The 16,564-nt window shown below is 38.8% G+C and overlaps 3 protein-coding genes across 6 annotated transcripts; 2 read left to right on the top strand and 1 right to left on the bottom strand.

The window, feature by feature from the left end:
• Positions 1–1,515: 1,515 nt before the first annotated feature.
• On the top strand, positions 1,516–6,131 carry PERK9 (Protein kinase superfamily protein). The gene is made up of 9 exons (XM_088117016.1): positions 1,516–1,836; positions 1,950–3,325; positions 3,912–4,325; positions 4,401–4,487; positions 4,564–4,634; positions 4,717–4,793; positions 4,899–5,046; positions 5,437–5,598; positions 5,691–6,131. Exons 2-9 carry the CDS (start codon positions 2,326–2,328, stop codon positions 5,886–5,888), a joined length of 2,157 nt encoding a protein of 718 aa, XP_087973142.1. The 5' UTR covers positions 1,516–1,836; positions 1,950–2,325; the 3' UTR covers positions 5,889–6,131.
• Positions 6,132–7,112: 981 nt separating this feature from the next.
• Positions 7,113–8,349, top strand: LOC111017528 (putative calcium-binding protein CML16). Its single transcript, XM_022293309.2, has one exon. It carries the CDS (start codon positions 7,550–7,552, stop codon positions 8,030–8,032), a length of 483 nt encoding a protein of 160 aa, XP_022149001.1. The 5' UTR covers positions 7,113–7,549; the 3' UTR covers positions 8,033–8,349.
• Positions 8,350–8,802: 453 nt separating this feature from the next.
• LOC111017529 (putative phospholipid-transporting ATPase 9) lies at positions 8,803–16,011 on the bottom strand. 4 transcript variants are annotated; one of them, XM_022293310.2, is made up of 12 exons: positions 15,563–16,008; positions 14,380–15,423; positions 12,720–14,062; positions 12,257–12,367; positions 11,888–12,164; positions 11,710–11,798; positions 11,507–11,615; positions 10,988–11,197; positions 10,789–10,914; positions 10,596–10,694; positions 10,314–10,505; positions 8,803–9,857 (listed from the first exon to the last, which is right to left on the bottom strand). In XM_022293310.2, exons 2-12 carry the CDS (start codon positions 14,770–14,772, stop codon positions 9,225–9,227), a joined length of 3,582 nt encoding a protein of 1,193 aa, XP_022149002.1. In that variant the 5' UTR covers positions 14,773–15,423; positions 15,563–16,008; the 3' UTR covers positions 8,803–9,224. The 4 variants fall into 4 exon arrangements, with proteins under 4 accessions (XP_022149002.1, XP_087973139.1, XP_087973140.1 ...); XM_022293311.2 differs by lacking the exon at positions 8,803–9,857 and adding an exon at positions 9,891–10,186 and having other exon boundaries at positions 15,563–16,011; XM_088117013.1 differs by lacking the exon at positions 12,257–12,367 and having other exon boundaries at positions 15,563–16,009.
• Between the last annotated feature and the right edge of the window lie 553 nt (positions 16,012–16,564).

The following is a 16,564-nucleotide window of genomic DNA, read 5'->3' as shown; positions in this document are numbered from 1 at the left end:
TAGAACTACAAATCTTCATGAGGAGACACTGTGAATGATGGTTTGCTTCCTATTTATGTGCCCCATGAATGCTATGTAGCACCATTACAAAAAAAGCTTGTGGTTGCACTGTAGCAGCATCTAATCCCCCCTCCTAAAGTTTTGCTTTGTAGAGTTGTTGGAGCACAGGAATGGAGCTCTTGTCGATTCAACAGCACAATCAACGGCGGGAAGCGTGCCAAGTGCCAAGTGCAAAGCCCGTGCCTCTCTTTTTGGGACTATTTTTGTAGTTCCCACTGACGCTTAGTGAAGTGGCCTACGCATCTACACCTTTTATATTCGTTTTTACAAACATTAGAATAATGGATTGCACTGGAAAATGGTGATAAAGAAAAGAAAGAAGGCAGCATGTTGGTTGTTACCAAAATGCCAATTGATGATAGCTTTGAAACCGAGCAATCTTTGGCCTGCAACACCAACTATAGGTGGTAGGCGTGCTTGAGCTTCACGTGCTGTGTTAAGACTTGAAACAAAACCCAGGCATTGACCTTGGCCCACTCTTCTCACTTGGTAACATTTCAATATTGGGTGAGCAAGATTCTCTCTTTGATCTAATCAATTGAATAGGAAATTAATTTATATCTACACACTTGTGACATTTCTATATTAAGCTACTGGATTCTCTCTTAATCTAACCTATTGAATACACTTACTTTTTAATTGTATTCACATATATGTACACACGCATTTATTCCGTTGATATCTTTATTATTCTTTTAAATGTCCTCTTGTTTTGTGCGTCATTTTTAATTCTGGAACTATAGTTTAAATAGTGAACTATTTATTTTTTGTATATTGTATCACTGATACAAGAGTAAGAATTCGAATATGTGACTCTTTAGGAAAGGTAGAAATATTTTGATTGTTCAACTATTGGGGCCTTAAAACACGAGTTGAATGTAATATCACATGTAATCATTGTTATGATCAAGCGCCTCTTGAGATGTGTAGCAAAATTTATCCATTCTTTAACCAACAAAAAAGTTCATATCCCGTGTTCATCGGTTCTCAAACGCTCTCTTGTTTGAAGCTCCATAGAGATGAGATGGGAATGACAAATCCACTTTCTGTTGGTGGTATAATGTTCTAAGGTTCTCGCTTTAGCATTTCACTTTAGTTTCTTTATTTCATAGAGTTCCAAAAGCTGCCACTATAGAGCTTTGAAGGAAGCATCTTGTATCGTGTTTGTTTAATTCAATGATGAAAATGATGGTGATAATTACGTAACAAAACTCATCAATCTATATTGAATTTTTGACGTTATCATGCGCATAATCAGATTTTGAATTTGTTGGTTTTTTTTTTCCGTAATGAAACCTGAAGAGAGGAGAAGGGGTTGGTTGACCATGGCTAGAATTGAAGATCGATGTGATTACGTTCATAATTACTCATTATAATGATCATTTTAAAATGAACTGACGTTACAAGAAAGTAAAGGCGCATTTTTCCATGTAATAATAGTATATGGCGAAGGAGTCAATCAAATTTTTGTTCTTGTGTTCAAACATTGGACAAAATCCTTATATTTAATCTTTCGGGGTTGCTATCAAAAATTGCTTTGAAAATTTGGGACCCCACAAGCCGTATTCTTGGGAAGGCTTTTCTTCCTATAGGGAATTCGAGAATCAAACTTGGCTGCACTTTCGAGGAATTCAATTTCCGTTTCGATCCTCAGGAGAAGTTCGACGGAAAAGGTAAGCTGTCTTCAGCTTCCGCGTTCTTCTCCATGGCTATTTTGATGGTGTCAGTCCGCTGCATTTCCTCCTTCAATCTTCGAGAATCCATTGCTGCTACCGAGTACTTGAACTTTCTCCAATAGTCTGATAATAGAGTTCATGTATAATTTTGTACTTATTTATCTGGGTTTCGCTCTGAACTTGCTTCTTCTTCATTTTCTTTTTCTTTTGTAGGTCTGGTGATTGTTTTCATGTTACTTCGGAGCCTTTGATGATCTGTTTTTAGCTATAATCTTTGGGTTGTGCTTGAATCGTAGCTGGAGAATACTATTTGACTTTGCTGAGCTCTATAATCTTTTATTTGCTCTGAGGAGTTGAAACAGAGCAGTGGAGGATTCTGGTGATTGGATTAGTGAAGTTCGATTGATTCAAAAGTTTAGTTCGTCGGAATTGAACTTGAGAAGATTCAATTTGATCATGGGATAGGCTAAAGTATGATTATCGAGCAAAATATGCAGATTGAATGAGTTTCATCGGAAGATTAAGTTCCGTGTGAGTTAACCGAGATTTTTTCCTTTTTTTTCTATCTCTGAGCTTGGTTCTCTCGAAAATGGCATCCGTATCACCCGCGCCAAATTCATCTCCATCGCCGACTTCTCCCTCCACTCAATCTCCGCCGCCTCCCGTCGTATCTACTCCGCCGTCCAATTCTCCGCCACCATCGCCGCCACAACATCCTTCTACGCCGCCGCGACAATCGCCGCCTCCGAATTCTTCTGACCCCACGACTCCTACTCCGTCCCCACCAGGTCCGCCTGCTACTTCACCTCCCCCTGCTTCCGGAACTCCGCCCCCATTAACACCCGCATTATCTCCTCCGCCGCCTCGGACCGTTCCGCCGGCAACGCCGCCACCAACTCCATCCAATCCTCCACCCCCATCAACACCGGACCCTCCATCGCCATCAGCAACGCCACCAGTAACATTCACTCCGCCGCCAACGCCGTCTAATCCACCCCCGAATCCATCTCCACCTCCTGCGGCAGAGCCTCCAAAAACCCCTCCTCCACAATCATCAAACCCACCTGAAAACTCACCTCCGCCACCGCCATCACCACAAGCAAACCCACCGGATAATTCACCGCCGCCACCGCAGCCCACAAACCCACCTGAGAATTCACCCCCTCCAGAAACTTCACCTCCACCCCCAGCATCAATACCTCCAAGAAATGCACCTCCACCTCCTAGGCTTGCTCCTCCTCCTGGTGACCCCTCACCTTCAAGTCCTCCTCCCAAGTCATTGCCGCCCTCATCTATAGCACCTCCTCCGCCGTCACATTTTCCCCCTCCATTACCGTCTAAAACCCCAACATTACCGTCAGGAAACCGCACGGACGATGGTTCTGCTCCTAATGTTGGAGTAGACCCGAATTCCAACAGCAATGGAGGCATTAGTACTGGAGGTGCAATTGCGATAGGTGTAGTGGCTGGAATCGTAGCGCTTTCCATTGTTGGGTTTGTTTTATGGTACATTAGGAAGCCAAGGAGAAGGGATTCTGGGCGTGGAGGTTTCATTATGCCGTCTTCTCTGGGCTCCTCGCCTAAGTCAGGTACTGCCATATACGTTCTTAGCCTCCCGCCCCACCCCATTAATGATTACCTTGCTACCCAAGAATTTATTGTGATGTATTCAATTTGATGATTGTGTTTTCTTTGAAGGCATGACCACTTAAATGTTATGTTTTGTTAAGATAATGGATCTCTTCATATTTTTACAAGAGTCGTAGCTCATTTTAAGCCTAAAAGACTCTTGTACAAATGGAGATATTGTTATTACTAAATCCTCACTCCTAAACTAATATTTGACTATGTCTCCATTCTCAACATTTTCAATATAATTATTTCTTTACCTATAAAAAAAATATATAATTGCTTCTTTAAAAGAACTGTCGTGATAATTCTTTTCGCAGATGTATTCTTTTGTTCTATTATTTGTAGGTCATGACTAGAGTACTTTTAACTTGAAATTTAGAGGGAGGTATCTTTTCCATGTTTCGGAGTTGGAGCATTGATAATACATTTGGATGGGCCATTTTGGGTTTTTTGTCTCCTGTTTTAGTAGGAAAAGAAACTATATTAATTGAATTGTTGGGAATAGATTACTGAAATTCAAGAAGTTTGTAATCTTTTTCTCAGAATCATCCCTTATGAAGGTCCATTCCACACCTCACCAAGACAGACAAGCCAGTGGCAGTGGCAGTGGTGCTTCAAAGGATCTTGGTGGGTTAGGCAATTCAAGGGCATTGTTTACATATGAAGAACTCTTCAGAGCAACAAATGCATTTTCTGCTCAGAATCTTTTAGGAGAAGGTGGATTTGGTTCTGTTTATAAAGGATGTCTACCAGATGGAAGAGAGGTTGCAGTGAAGGAACTAAAGGTTGGTGGTAGTCAGGGTGAGCAGGAATTCAAAGCTGAGGTCGAGATAATCGGTCGTGTTCACCACCGCCATTTAGTTTCTCTAGTTGGCTACTGCATTTTAGAACACCAAAGGTTGCTGGTGTATGATTATGTCCCTAACAATTCCCTTTACTACCATCTCCATCTTAAAGGTACTTTTGGTTCCAAATTTTGGCTTGTCGTAGTAAGGGGCAAAATTGATTTCTTTCTCTTTTTTTTGGCGCTAGGTGAGGGTGAGCCTGTTCTAGATTGGGAAAAACGCATCAAGATTGCAGCTGGTGCAGCCCGTGGAATAGCTTACCTTCATGAAGACTGTAATTTTCTATACTTTTCGTGTAAGACCAAATAATCTTGATGTCAACTTAAGACTGATATTTTCGTCTGTCTCAGGCCATCCTCGAATTATCCACCGGGATATAAAATCTTCAAACATTCTTCTAGATGAAAATTTTGAAGCTCGGGTATGCATGAAGTTTCACTATTTATGCTAAAATTCTTAGCTTGAAGGGTTATGGCTTCATGCTTTTATTGCTAATGGTTCAGGTTTCAGACTTTGGGCTAGCTAAATTAGCTCTCGACGCACAAACTCATATAACCACCCGTGTCGTAGGAACTTTCGGGTAGGTAGTTTATGATTGGTACCAACACCCTCCTAGAATTCAACTCTTTCAAATCTGTGCTTCAATAATTATCTCATTTAAAAATTTGAGTTGTTCCGATTGCAGATATGTTGCCCCTGAATATGCATCAAGTGGAAAATTAACTGAGAGATCGGATGTATATTCTTTTGGAGTCGTGCTTCTTGAGCTGATTACTGGTCGAAAGGCTGTGGATGCATCCCAGCCGATGGGGGATGAGAGCCTTGTCGAATGGGTAATCTGTTCATGCTTCTCTTCTATGTCTTCACTGCTATGGATATAATACGATGGTGCCGGCCACCATCCTTTTTATGATATTGTATTTGTTGCTTGAATAATCACTCGTTTCAATGTTTTAAAAACTTAACTGCAGCTGCGTTTGTAATGGACTAGGAAAGCCACAATTATCACAATTCGTATGAAGCATGAATTTCCTCACTTTAGTTCTGCATTACATGAGAAAATGATTCTTATTCTAGGATTAGCAAGCAAGACTCACATGAAAAATGATCTATATTCAGAATAAAAGCTTGAATGACACTTTAGTTAATTTTCAAAACAGTAATAAGATATGCACTTTGCAAATGCTGAAATCGACCTTTCTCACAATGTTCTCATTTTTCAGGCTCGGCCTTTACTAAACCATGCACTCGACAGCCAAGATTTCGAGCGATTGGTGGACCCGAGGCTTGAAAGGAAATATGTTGAGAGTGAAGTGCTGAGGATGATAGGAATAGCTGCAGCTTGCGTGCGGCATGCATCTGCCAAGAGACCGCAGATGGGACAGGTCGTGTTTCTGTTATCAATTCATAATACAAATATGAAAACCCAAAACCCTCCCTTGTTGCATCTTGTTAACAGAATTGTTCTCATTCTCAGGTTGTTAGAACTTTTGATAGTTTAGCCACTGTAGATTTAAGTAATGGGATGAGGTTCGGGGAGAGTCGAGCTTTCGACTCTGCTCAACAATCTGCAGAGATTAGATTTTTCCAAATGCTGGCATTTGGTAACCAAGATTACAGTTCAGACTTTTATAGCCAAGGTAGCTCAAATGCTGATAGAAGAGGAGACTTGTAGATACAAACAAACAGAGAAAAGAGAAATATGTGCTTGTTCCTGACCAGGAAGGCTTTTTTCCTTGCTGACTGGAAACTCAGGTGATTCCAACAGCACCTTCATGTAATTAAAGATGAATCAGATTTCATCAGAGAATTGAATCCAAACCCCCAATTCATGTTCAATAGACTCAATTATTGTTCATATGTAAATGATATTATTGAAGAGCAATTTTGGTGTTACTAATCTAACCAATTTATAGTATTTTCTGAGTTCGCACTTCTTTTTTACTCATTTTAAACATTTCTGCTGATTTCTGGAGCACAAATTTGTATAGGGAATGCTTGAATTCAGCATCTTCAAACTTGAGGAAATCATTACGTGTTGGAACTAACATTTTTCTATTTACAGTCCACTTTCATTTGGCGAACTCAAAGGTTGGTTCAACCTTAGGCCTAATATTACTTGATCTTTGCCTCATCTGTGCAAAATTATAAATTACTCGAGCTAACCTTATTGAAAATATACCAATAAGTCCATAAACCAACCCAAATTGAACTTTTATATTCTAGAATTTGCAATATTCGTACACAATTTGAAGTTTATGATGTACGTAAAAGTAGATTTAAAAATAGGAAAATTATAATGGATGCTAAAACTGGTTTTAAAAACAATTTGCAAATATAACAAATTTCTCTCCAATCATTTGATGAAGTATATTACTAATATACCTAATATAAAACATATACTTGATATATTATTAATGATAAAGTATACCATCGATATATATTTTTGTATCATGATAAAAAATTTATTTATTATATATCAATCTTTTTTTATATATATTGTATATCACTGATATACCTAATCTAAAATACATAATTGATATTATTTTTGTAGTATATCAATCTAAAGTATATCACTATTATATTATTTTTGTAGCATTAATAAAGTATATCACTGATATACCTAATCTAAAATACATAATTGATATAATATATCATCTTATATTTGTGATATTTTTGAAAAAAAAAATTATCAAATGATAACTATTATCTCAAAAGCCGCTTAAAATTATGTCTATAAATATCGAATTTGTTTGAAAAATACAAATTAAATTTTACACACACGTATACACACTTTAAAAGTTACAAAATTTATTAAAAAAAATTGATCGAATTCTCATATTAATAAAATCTTGATTCAAAGGCCCAACGGGCCAATTTGAAGGCGAGCCAGCCGAGTATATGGGCTTAGCTTTGACTAGGGCCGGTACAACCCAAGTCCAAACAATTTGGAGTTTAGGCCCATGGCGAATTTGGAGCAATTATTAAGTAGGCTGGGCCAATCCAGTCCGGCCCATAATGAGATTTGACTTTGAATTTCATGGTTAAATTAAATAGAGCAATAAATATGAAAATGAGAGACGAAATTTCGGAAGTCGCCGTCTTGAGAGTTATGGGTTATGGTTATGGCGTCGGGTTGATCCATGTATCTTAGATCTTGATCTTGGATCCAAATTCCAAACAACGCGGTTTCTCTTTCTCTTTTGAACAATTCTGTCTAAAAATTCAACTCCTCAAGGTTAGCCCCACATCTGTAACGAACCAATTTCCCCAATTTCCATTCCCCAAAGCTCCACGAACTCGTTTCTGCGGATCTTGTCGAATCGTCTGAACCCCATGGCTTCCATCCAATCCGACCAGCTCAAGCAGCTGCAAGACATTTTCAGGCGCTTCGACATGAACTCCGATGGCAGCCTCACGCAGCTCGAGCTCGGGGCGCTCCTCCGCTCCCTTGGAATCAAGCCCTCCGGCGACCAGCTCCACTCTCTCCTCTCCAACATGGATTCCAACGGCAACGGCTCCATCGAATTCGAGGAACTGGTCAATGCCATTCTCCCCGATATGAACGACGATATCCTCGTCAATCAAGAACAGTTGTTGGAGGTTTTCAGATCTTTCGATCGCGACGGCAATGGCTACATCACCGCCTCCGAGCTCGCCGGTTCCATGGCCAAGATGGGCCAACCTCTTTCCTACCGCGAGCTCTCCGAGATGATGCGACTCGCCGACATCGACGGCGACGGCGTAATTAGCTTCAACGAATTCACCACCGTCATGGCCAAATCCGCCGCCGATTTCCTCGGCCTTACGTTTGCGTAGATCCACTTCATTGACCGTTTAATTTCCCTTAGATGTACATAAATATGATATAATAACCGTCTGATTCTAGTCTCTGCCCTAAAGAAGAAGAAGAAGAAGAAGAAAAATCATCCGATTCCAGTCGCCCGCTCTTCGTTTCTGGTAATTAATTTCTTCACGGTACCACCAAATTCAAAGAGCGTTCGTTAGAGAGAGAGAATCAATTGCAGCTGTACTCATAAACTCTCCATTTAAAATTCCAACTTGCTTCCTGTTCTTGTATTTCCCCGATCTTATTCTTATATACAAGTTCTTAATATTTGTGTTGCTTTTTTTAATTCTCTCTCGCTTTCAAGCTTAATTTTTTAATAAGTTTTTACTATCATCATTTTCTTACTGGGTTGAAAATACCCCATATTTTAATGTAGCAAATTAGAAAATCTACCTAGTTCATAATTCATATAACTCATTAGGTAGTTGATAATTGATATAAAAAATAAATCTATTAGAAAACATTATTGTGTAGATAATTAGCTACTTTATTATAAAATATTATTTTCCAGATTAGATTCATTACTTTTTCTTTCTTAAACCTATTCAGCTTGCAAAACATTTTCATTCCCAAAATACCCTCATGTCTTGTCTATCATTCATGGCCTTCATTGTCAAAGATTGCCCAACAGAGAGGTGAAGATTGATAATCCATCTTACTATCTTTTCCATTTCAATAAGAAATCAATGAAAATATGAACTAAAGACTCGCAATCAGTTATTTGCAACAATAATCAAGAAGCACAAGAAAGTTAAAACCGATTATCGTAAAAACGTCGGGTCGTATTTTACAAATGAAAGAGAAAGGGAGCGGATCGACAAGGGAGGCTCTACTATCATGTTTTCTCTCTTTTTGTTTGTTAACAAAACTAGTATTATCTAATCCTACAATGAATTTCCTCACTTGTGTAATGTACATAAAAGTTGAATAGTATATAATACATGTCTACCAGCACCTCTCCTTTTGGCTGATGCTTCGTCTGTGTCTTCTTGCCACAGGTTATGCTTCATCTGTTCTTCAACAAGTCAGATTTGTCCAATTATGTGCAAGAAAAACAGCACCATAGCCAATATGTATTGCGGGTTTCGTCTGTTAGGCATGTAGAAGAAATCTACATCGTTTTTTGACAACGAACAGAGAAGACAGATACTGATGTGCTTGTCAAGTAGCACTCTGGTTTCTCTCTTCTGAGCGGCTCATTTGGGCTGCTAAACGTGCTGTGCAGCCCACGCTCGTTGATCGGAATGTGCCCCTCCGCAACATATCGCAGTACTCTTGGTTGTCGAGTTGTCCTTCACTCCTTATCCATAAAATCATTTGATGATACATGGGAAAGAACCTCATCTGTATGGCTGAGTAGGAGAAGTAAGGAATGAGTGTTGTGATCACCACAAAGAGAAGCACAAGCCAGTAGGAAGGGCCAGGTGCAAGGACTTCGGTGAAGATCTTGTAAGCATTGGTTGAGAAGGTGGGGGTCATGGACCCGTAAATCAGGAGAAAAATGTACCAGATCGAAATCGAACCCCAGATGAAAAGATGTTGTATCAAGGTGAAGTAACTAACGGCGAGCGCCATTTGTAAGTTCACAACCCAAACGACACAAGAGTACATCGTTGCACCTAGAATATCCCGCCCTGCAGTTTTTCCTTCGGAGTTGAATGCCTGATCCTTGAGCGCTTCAGTGCAGAGGAAGAAGATGATCACGGCACTGCCCAATCCATTAAACATCCAACTGAGTATTCGGAGCCAGCTGAAAAGAACATTCTGCACCCCTTGTTGGTATAAGAGAGGAAACTGCCACATCAAACAGAGTAATGAAGCCTAAAATTTGGCCAATTGCACTCAGATTTATATGTATAAACAAAAGTCATTTTCTTATGGTTCTCACTAAGTCCAAGAATCCCATAACTTCTGCAATATCAGCAAACTTGAGGCTTTGATTTTCTCACAACAACAAGAAGGTTGAATATATGTGTATTTCAATCATTACAAGGTTTCGATCTCATCAGATACTTGTTGATAGGCTACCGTTCACGAGAAAGGATATGGCACAAGCAGCCGTAACTAGAACAGCTGCCTTGCCTGATGTCGTCCAAGAAGCATCCATTACTTCATCAGGAGAACTTGAACAACAATCAGAACGATGGATATCATTCACACATTGAGGGTCAAAATCATTCATTTACATTCAAAATACAAGATATAAATAATTCACACGTCAAGGATTATAAGCACCTTAACCGAGCATACCTGGAGGCAGTGTCTTGCAGACACGTCCTGATCAAAAACTCCCAAAGCTACCACCGGAAGTGACGAGAAGAAAACATTGTAAAGTGATAAAAACCAATCATTATATGCAGGTTGCCCAGAGAATGATGTGAATGCTTCATATAAGAATATGGTAAAACCAAAAGTAATATTCTTATAGAAAAAGTAGCAAATCTGCAAAAAGAGTGGTTAACTCATTAATGTCAAACAGTGAAAATTACGAAAGATGAAGTTTTCTGAATCCAGAAATATAAGTTACATTACCATTGATGATATTCTTCTGTAGCACCAATGTCCATGCACAAGTAGCAGGCGCTCCAAATATCTAAACTGTGCAATTGCAACATCACTCGACATAACGGCCTGAGTTGAAATATTGAACTCATGAGATGTTCGAAAAATAATATTTAAGTTTTTAAATGGTCAGAATGGAAGTGTTTTGAGTTCTTTAAAGCACCTGCATTCCTTCTGCACCACTGATTCCGACTCCAATATCCGCTTCTTGAAGCATTCCTACATCATTGGCACCATCGCCAATAGCTAAAGTTGTTCTCCGTGTCCCAGATTTAACCAACCTTGTTACCTGCCACCAGGAATCAGGATCAATCCTTTTCAGATGTGATTTCCAAGCAAAAATTAAAAGTACGAAAACCAACCAGCGCCTTCTGTTTTGGAGATGAACGGCAGCAAATAACAGAATCACAACAAATTGCTAGCTCGAGAAAAACCGTCTTCATATTATCCTCCAAAGCATAAGAAAGTGATTTTCCATCAATAATTAATGCAAATGCCTCGGATCTCCCATTTAACGAAGTGATCTGAGCTCTCCCTCGATTAATCTGATCGAGGACGCATTGCCTCGACGCCTAAAAGATTGCCAGAAAGATTTCAGCACAAGGATAGATGGGAGTCGGTTGATCTTTGAAGAAAAAGTAACATATGCATTGCAACATTCAGAAAAAAAGCAAAAGGGCTACCCTTTCAAAAAAATTCAATTCCCAGATATGTAAAAGTTCCAAGGAAAGCCAATCCTATCATCAACTTATGAATCAATATTGGCTTCCACGACATAGCTTACTCAATAAGCAGAATGTTAGACAAACATGTATAGGATATATCTGTTTCTTCATTGTGGAATCTATTGCATACTTATTGAGGAATGAATATAGATTCACCTTGATGATGGAAGCTTTATCTCCCGTCTTTTCCATTGTCTGAATTTCCAATGTCTCCAGAGTAACAACAATCTGCTTCATATCTTGTCTTAGTAAGCTACAGGCAAAACTGCAATTTTATGTGCTCGAGTTAGTACTAATCCTGATATGATACAACTAGGCCATAAATCAACATTTCTGTTCAGGAAAACAAATATCCATACCCAATATTTATGGCAGTCTCCATTTTGTCCCCAGTCAATACCCAAATCTTAATTCCTGCCTGAGCAAGCTTGTCAATGCACTCGGGAACCTAACAGAAACAATAGGAAGAAGCATTAATTCCAAGTCCTTAAGTTATATTGGTTCACCATTATCAACCGTTGACACCTCTCAACCCACCCCATGTTGGAGCTTGTCCTCAACTGCAGTGGCTCCAAGAAGAATCAAATTTCTCTCAATTTTGTCGGTTACTTTATCGATCAATGATTCCCGGTCTGCACTAACAGAACTTTTGGCCTTGGTGAACATGTCATCAAATTCCCTGAGTTCTTCCTCTTCAAGCTCGCGATAGGCAAGTATCAAAGTCCTCAACCCTGCATCGGCATACTCACTGACATGTTTCTTGGTCTCCTCTTCAAACTCCCTTCCATTCTTTCCAAGCCTTTCAAACATGATACTGCAAGAGAAATGGAATTATGGTGATTCTGAATTTTGACTAAAGCAGAGATAAGAATTCAACAAAGCAAACCCTTCATCTATACCACACACCTGTCTGCACCTTTACACAATAATAATATTTTCTCCTCCTCGTTTCTTACTATCACAGACATCCGTTTTCTTGAGCTATTAAACTCCAAAACATGCAGAAGTTTATATGTCCTGCAAAAAGAGAGCACTAATGACGTGATGGCATTTGGCAACCAACATGTGAGGATGGAAAACGAGAGATACCAACGTCTAAGGTCCACCGTGCAAAAAATGTCATAATGAATGTCAACTAAGGGTACCATATACAATATGCCACTATGAGTGGGAGGGTGGGACTGGTTGAAAAGAAAATCATTAGAAACAGTGCACCGTCTGTTGCATTTAATTCCTTTAAGCTTTTAGTAGAAAAAAACTAAAATCGACACCTTAAATTAATCTCACGTGTTCTTAATATATGAAGCTCATGAATATGCCACCAGTTAAAAGCAACTTCATAGCAACAGTAGCAATAGCAAATACTCACCTATCAACTTTCTTGCCTAACGAAGGATCAAACTCATGCAGTGATATGGTTGTCTGTGTTCTTTTGTAGAACCCAAAGCCGAGTTCTCTAGCTGCAATCACAAATGCTGCTTCATCCGGTGATTCAGCCTCGTAAGTAACCTCTCCGTTGTCCTCGTTGATTTCAGGTATTGCTGTATGACAAGTCGCAAGAAGACGGAAAAACATTTGGATGACATTTGCATGAGGCTCATTAACCCAGTTTCCATTCATAATCCTATCATCCTTAAAATTAAAGCCCTTGATATGTGAAGTTTTGTTGTTGACATTCTCATGGTGATTCCCCCCATTTACGGCTTCTAGTGAATCTTCTCGTCTACCTATAGCCCTTTCTACCTCTGTGAAACCACGGCCATAAGCCCTCCCTGCCACAGAACATTTAATGAACTCCATTGAATTACAGGTCAGAGTTCCAGTCTTGTCAGAAAGTATTGTATCGACTTGACCAAGTTCTTCATTCAAATTTGAGGTGCGAGCACGTGCAGGTTTATTGGCTTCTTCATAATACATATTAATATCTTGATTGATAAATATGCTCTGAAGAACTTTGACAATTTCTATAGATACATACAGTGAGATTGGAATGAAGTAGTTATATAACATCAGTGCGGTAAGAAAATGGAAAATTGCAGCTAGTCGAAACCTTTCTGGATCAAAGAAAACTTTAGCATCATCAGGCCTGAGATACCATCTCTTCATTCTCCCATTTTCCAAATCATCATCAGTCTCAAGGCCAAAAAATATAGATCCTACAAGAGCAAGCAAAAATAGAAGACAGAATAGACAATATATAATTTTATCCATTCTTCTCTCAACTTTGCTTCTCTTTGAAGGGGGATCGGTAGAATTTTGAATAACCTTCGTGTCACGACCAGTAAAGACAACAACCCCATATATGTAATCTGTATTCCGGAGTTTAGAGTCTCGAAGAAGTAGTTGTTGGGGAGATAAAGGATATTGTTGCTCTTCCAACTCCATACTACCAACAAAAGAGTATAAATTTGCATTTGGATCCTCACATTTTATGATAGCCTTAAAGCTTCTGAAGATAGAATCCTCGTGCATATCCAAAGTTACCTCCAATGCTTGTTTTAGTTTCAAATTCGTCTCACCATCTAGGTTCATTGTCTCAACATAGCAGATTGCATCCTCATAACTGGACGAAAGAAGGACGATATCCGCTGGAAAGAATTCATCCTTCTCCACTTTCACAATATTGCCCACCCTCAGATTTTTCCACTCTGTATAAGCAAAAATTCCATCACCTTGATGCACTTTAACCTTCCTATTGTTAACCTCAATATCCTGAAAAGGTCCACTTGCAAAATTAGGGACCAATGTGAGACGAGTTGCCTAAATTAATATTAAGCAATCTAAATCTTTCCCATCATTTTCCCAAAACTATTTTCATTGATCTTTCAAATCCTTCTACTCTTTAGTAAAGAAAAACAACCATTATGACATTTTAAATTAAGTTGCAGAAACTTCCATATGATAATTCAGCACAGTCTATTAGGATTAATATAAGGACGAGAAGGAGATTGAGAGGCCATGGAAGCATCAAGCTCAACTCACCAAATCAATCAAAAACACAATCAAGCTGACAAAAGGAAAGAAGATACCTGCTTTTTTCGCCTCAAATCTTCGATCCCTTCTTTGATCATTGTAGCCGAAATGACAAGAATAAGAGGGATAATCGCGCTGACAGCCGTATAAGGAGCAAGGGGAGTAAAGGCAAGGATCCCACTGACCAGAAAGTAGAAATTGGCTACCCTCCTGAATTGCTCAAACAAGGACTTGGGCAGGAAAGTAGCTAGAGTATACTTGGTGGTACTCACATAATTGTCCATGTAGTTACGAATTTCTGCCTCGAAACAATCTGGTTCATTGCAGAAGACCACCCGGGAAAACCCCGGACCCCCAAGTTGTGAATGGTCATCCTTTAAAGAAGCTTTCCCACATGCAAACGAGTAGATCTTGCTAAAATGCAGCTTTCTCCTTCTGCCGCCGCTCATTTTCTTTTTCCCTCTCTCACAACAGACACCAATCTCAGACACTACAATGAAAAGAAACTTAGTACAACCTGCGAATGAAACCTTGGGATTTTATCAGCTGCCCCAATCCAACCCAATACCAAGGTCAAGACAGGCCCATGTTAACAGCAACTCTGAGAACATTACCAATCCGAAAGCTCAAAAGTTCATTGCCCAAATCGAATCCCCAACCAAAAAAAGAAAAAGGAAATTATATGAATCTTTGGAAGTTGTTGTGTAAGGTAGAACCTAAACCCAGTGAGAGAACAACATTAGAAGAAAGGATCAGAGGATAGAATGGAAAAACATAACAAAGCTGGGTCGGTGTTGTAATCTCCGTCCTCGTCGAAAAAACCCAGGAAGAGAAATCTTCAACTTTGTCATGAAATGCCAGATACCGCCAAAGCTCTTCCCTGCAAAGCCATCAAATAGCTGGAGAAGCACAGCAGAGAGATATGCGTGAAAATTCCCATGTATTTAACTCTTCCTCGGGACCTTGAAGTTTTATACGGATACTTGGACCCGATCTCTCGCATTTTTTTTGCTTCCCTTTTCAAGAATCTGGGCTTTAATTATCTCAACGACCAATTTTTCTTCTCTCTTGGCATGGTGCTTTCGAATTCGGTAACTTTCCTAGAAAACACAAAAGACAGGGAATGTCATTACTATTCGGCAGAAAGGAAAACGCAAGTGCGTCTTATGATATTTATGGGTTCATCGGAGACTTAAAAGCTCTAAATGTTAACTTTGCAGGAGAAACTCAGAAGCTCACCGCCAATGGCGACTGTTTTTTCTGCTCTGAAAGGGCCTTCTTCTCTTCTGCATCCCTCTGCCGGAATAATATAAGAACAAACAGACAAAACAAATAAACAAACCTTATAGTTTTTTCCTCTCTTGAAAGTTTATCTTAAAATTCGTTTGTGAAACCTTCGATTTAACACTTAATTAAAGCACTCTTTCCCTCCGCTTCAAGCAATTTGAAGGAAATTTCTTACAGCAAACACCCGAATTGAACAACACAAAAGAAACATTCGAGAATCTGAAATTAATTAAGGAAGGGGGAAATCATGGTTCCGGAAAACGAAAACAAAAATTCGAAGCTGTAATAAAAAGATTTTGGAGTTGGGATTTTGATTTTGGCTGAAATTAACTAGGAATTCGCCGAGATGACAGGGAAGATGCCAAACGTGTCCGATGGGTCAAAGTCAAACCAACCTCACCGAGTCTTTTATCTATACCTTTATTTCTTCGATTTTTTTCCCCAAACAAATATGTAGGTTGAGTCTAGGTCAGTGCAATTTTTTCTTTTTTTTTTTAATATCTAAATGTTCGATCCAGCTTACATGCATCTCAACTAATCTTACGAGATATCGTGGATAGATGATCATCATGAAATTTGAATTCATTCTCTTATTAGGTCCGTGGTAATTGACATCAGTCTGATTCAGAGATTATGAATTTGAATTCTTACATCCTATTTGTTGCACTGAAAAATAGAATTGGAGATTCAAAATTACTCTCTTACAAAGTTTTATTCGTTTTAACATATTATTTTTAAATAATGTCGCGGGACAAAAAATAAATAAAATAAAAATAGTATTTATTATATTATGTTATTTAAATTTTGATTAAATGACAAGTTTCGACTTTAAATATGAAAGACAATATTTAATAACTCCATAAATTCGTGTAAAAAAGTCCCCACACACTTTTTATTTTTTATTTAATAATTATTTAAATATTAATTTAAACCATTTAAATATTATTGACAAAA

The sequence above is a fragment of the Momordica charantia genome (assembly GCF_013281855.1).
Source record: "Momordica charantia cultivar OHB3-1 chromosome 9 unlocalized genomic scaffold, Mcharantia_2.0 BLBB01000009.1, whole genome shotgun sequence".
Taxonomy (NCBI): domain Eukaryota; kingdom Viridiplantae; phylum Streptophyta; class Magnoliopsida; order Cucurbitales; family Cucurbitaceae; genus Momordica; species Momordica charantia.
The sequence above is the reverse complement of the archived record's forward strand: the minus strand, read 5'-3'. Positions and strand labels throughout refer to the sequence as shown.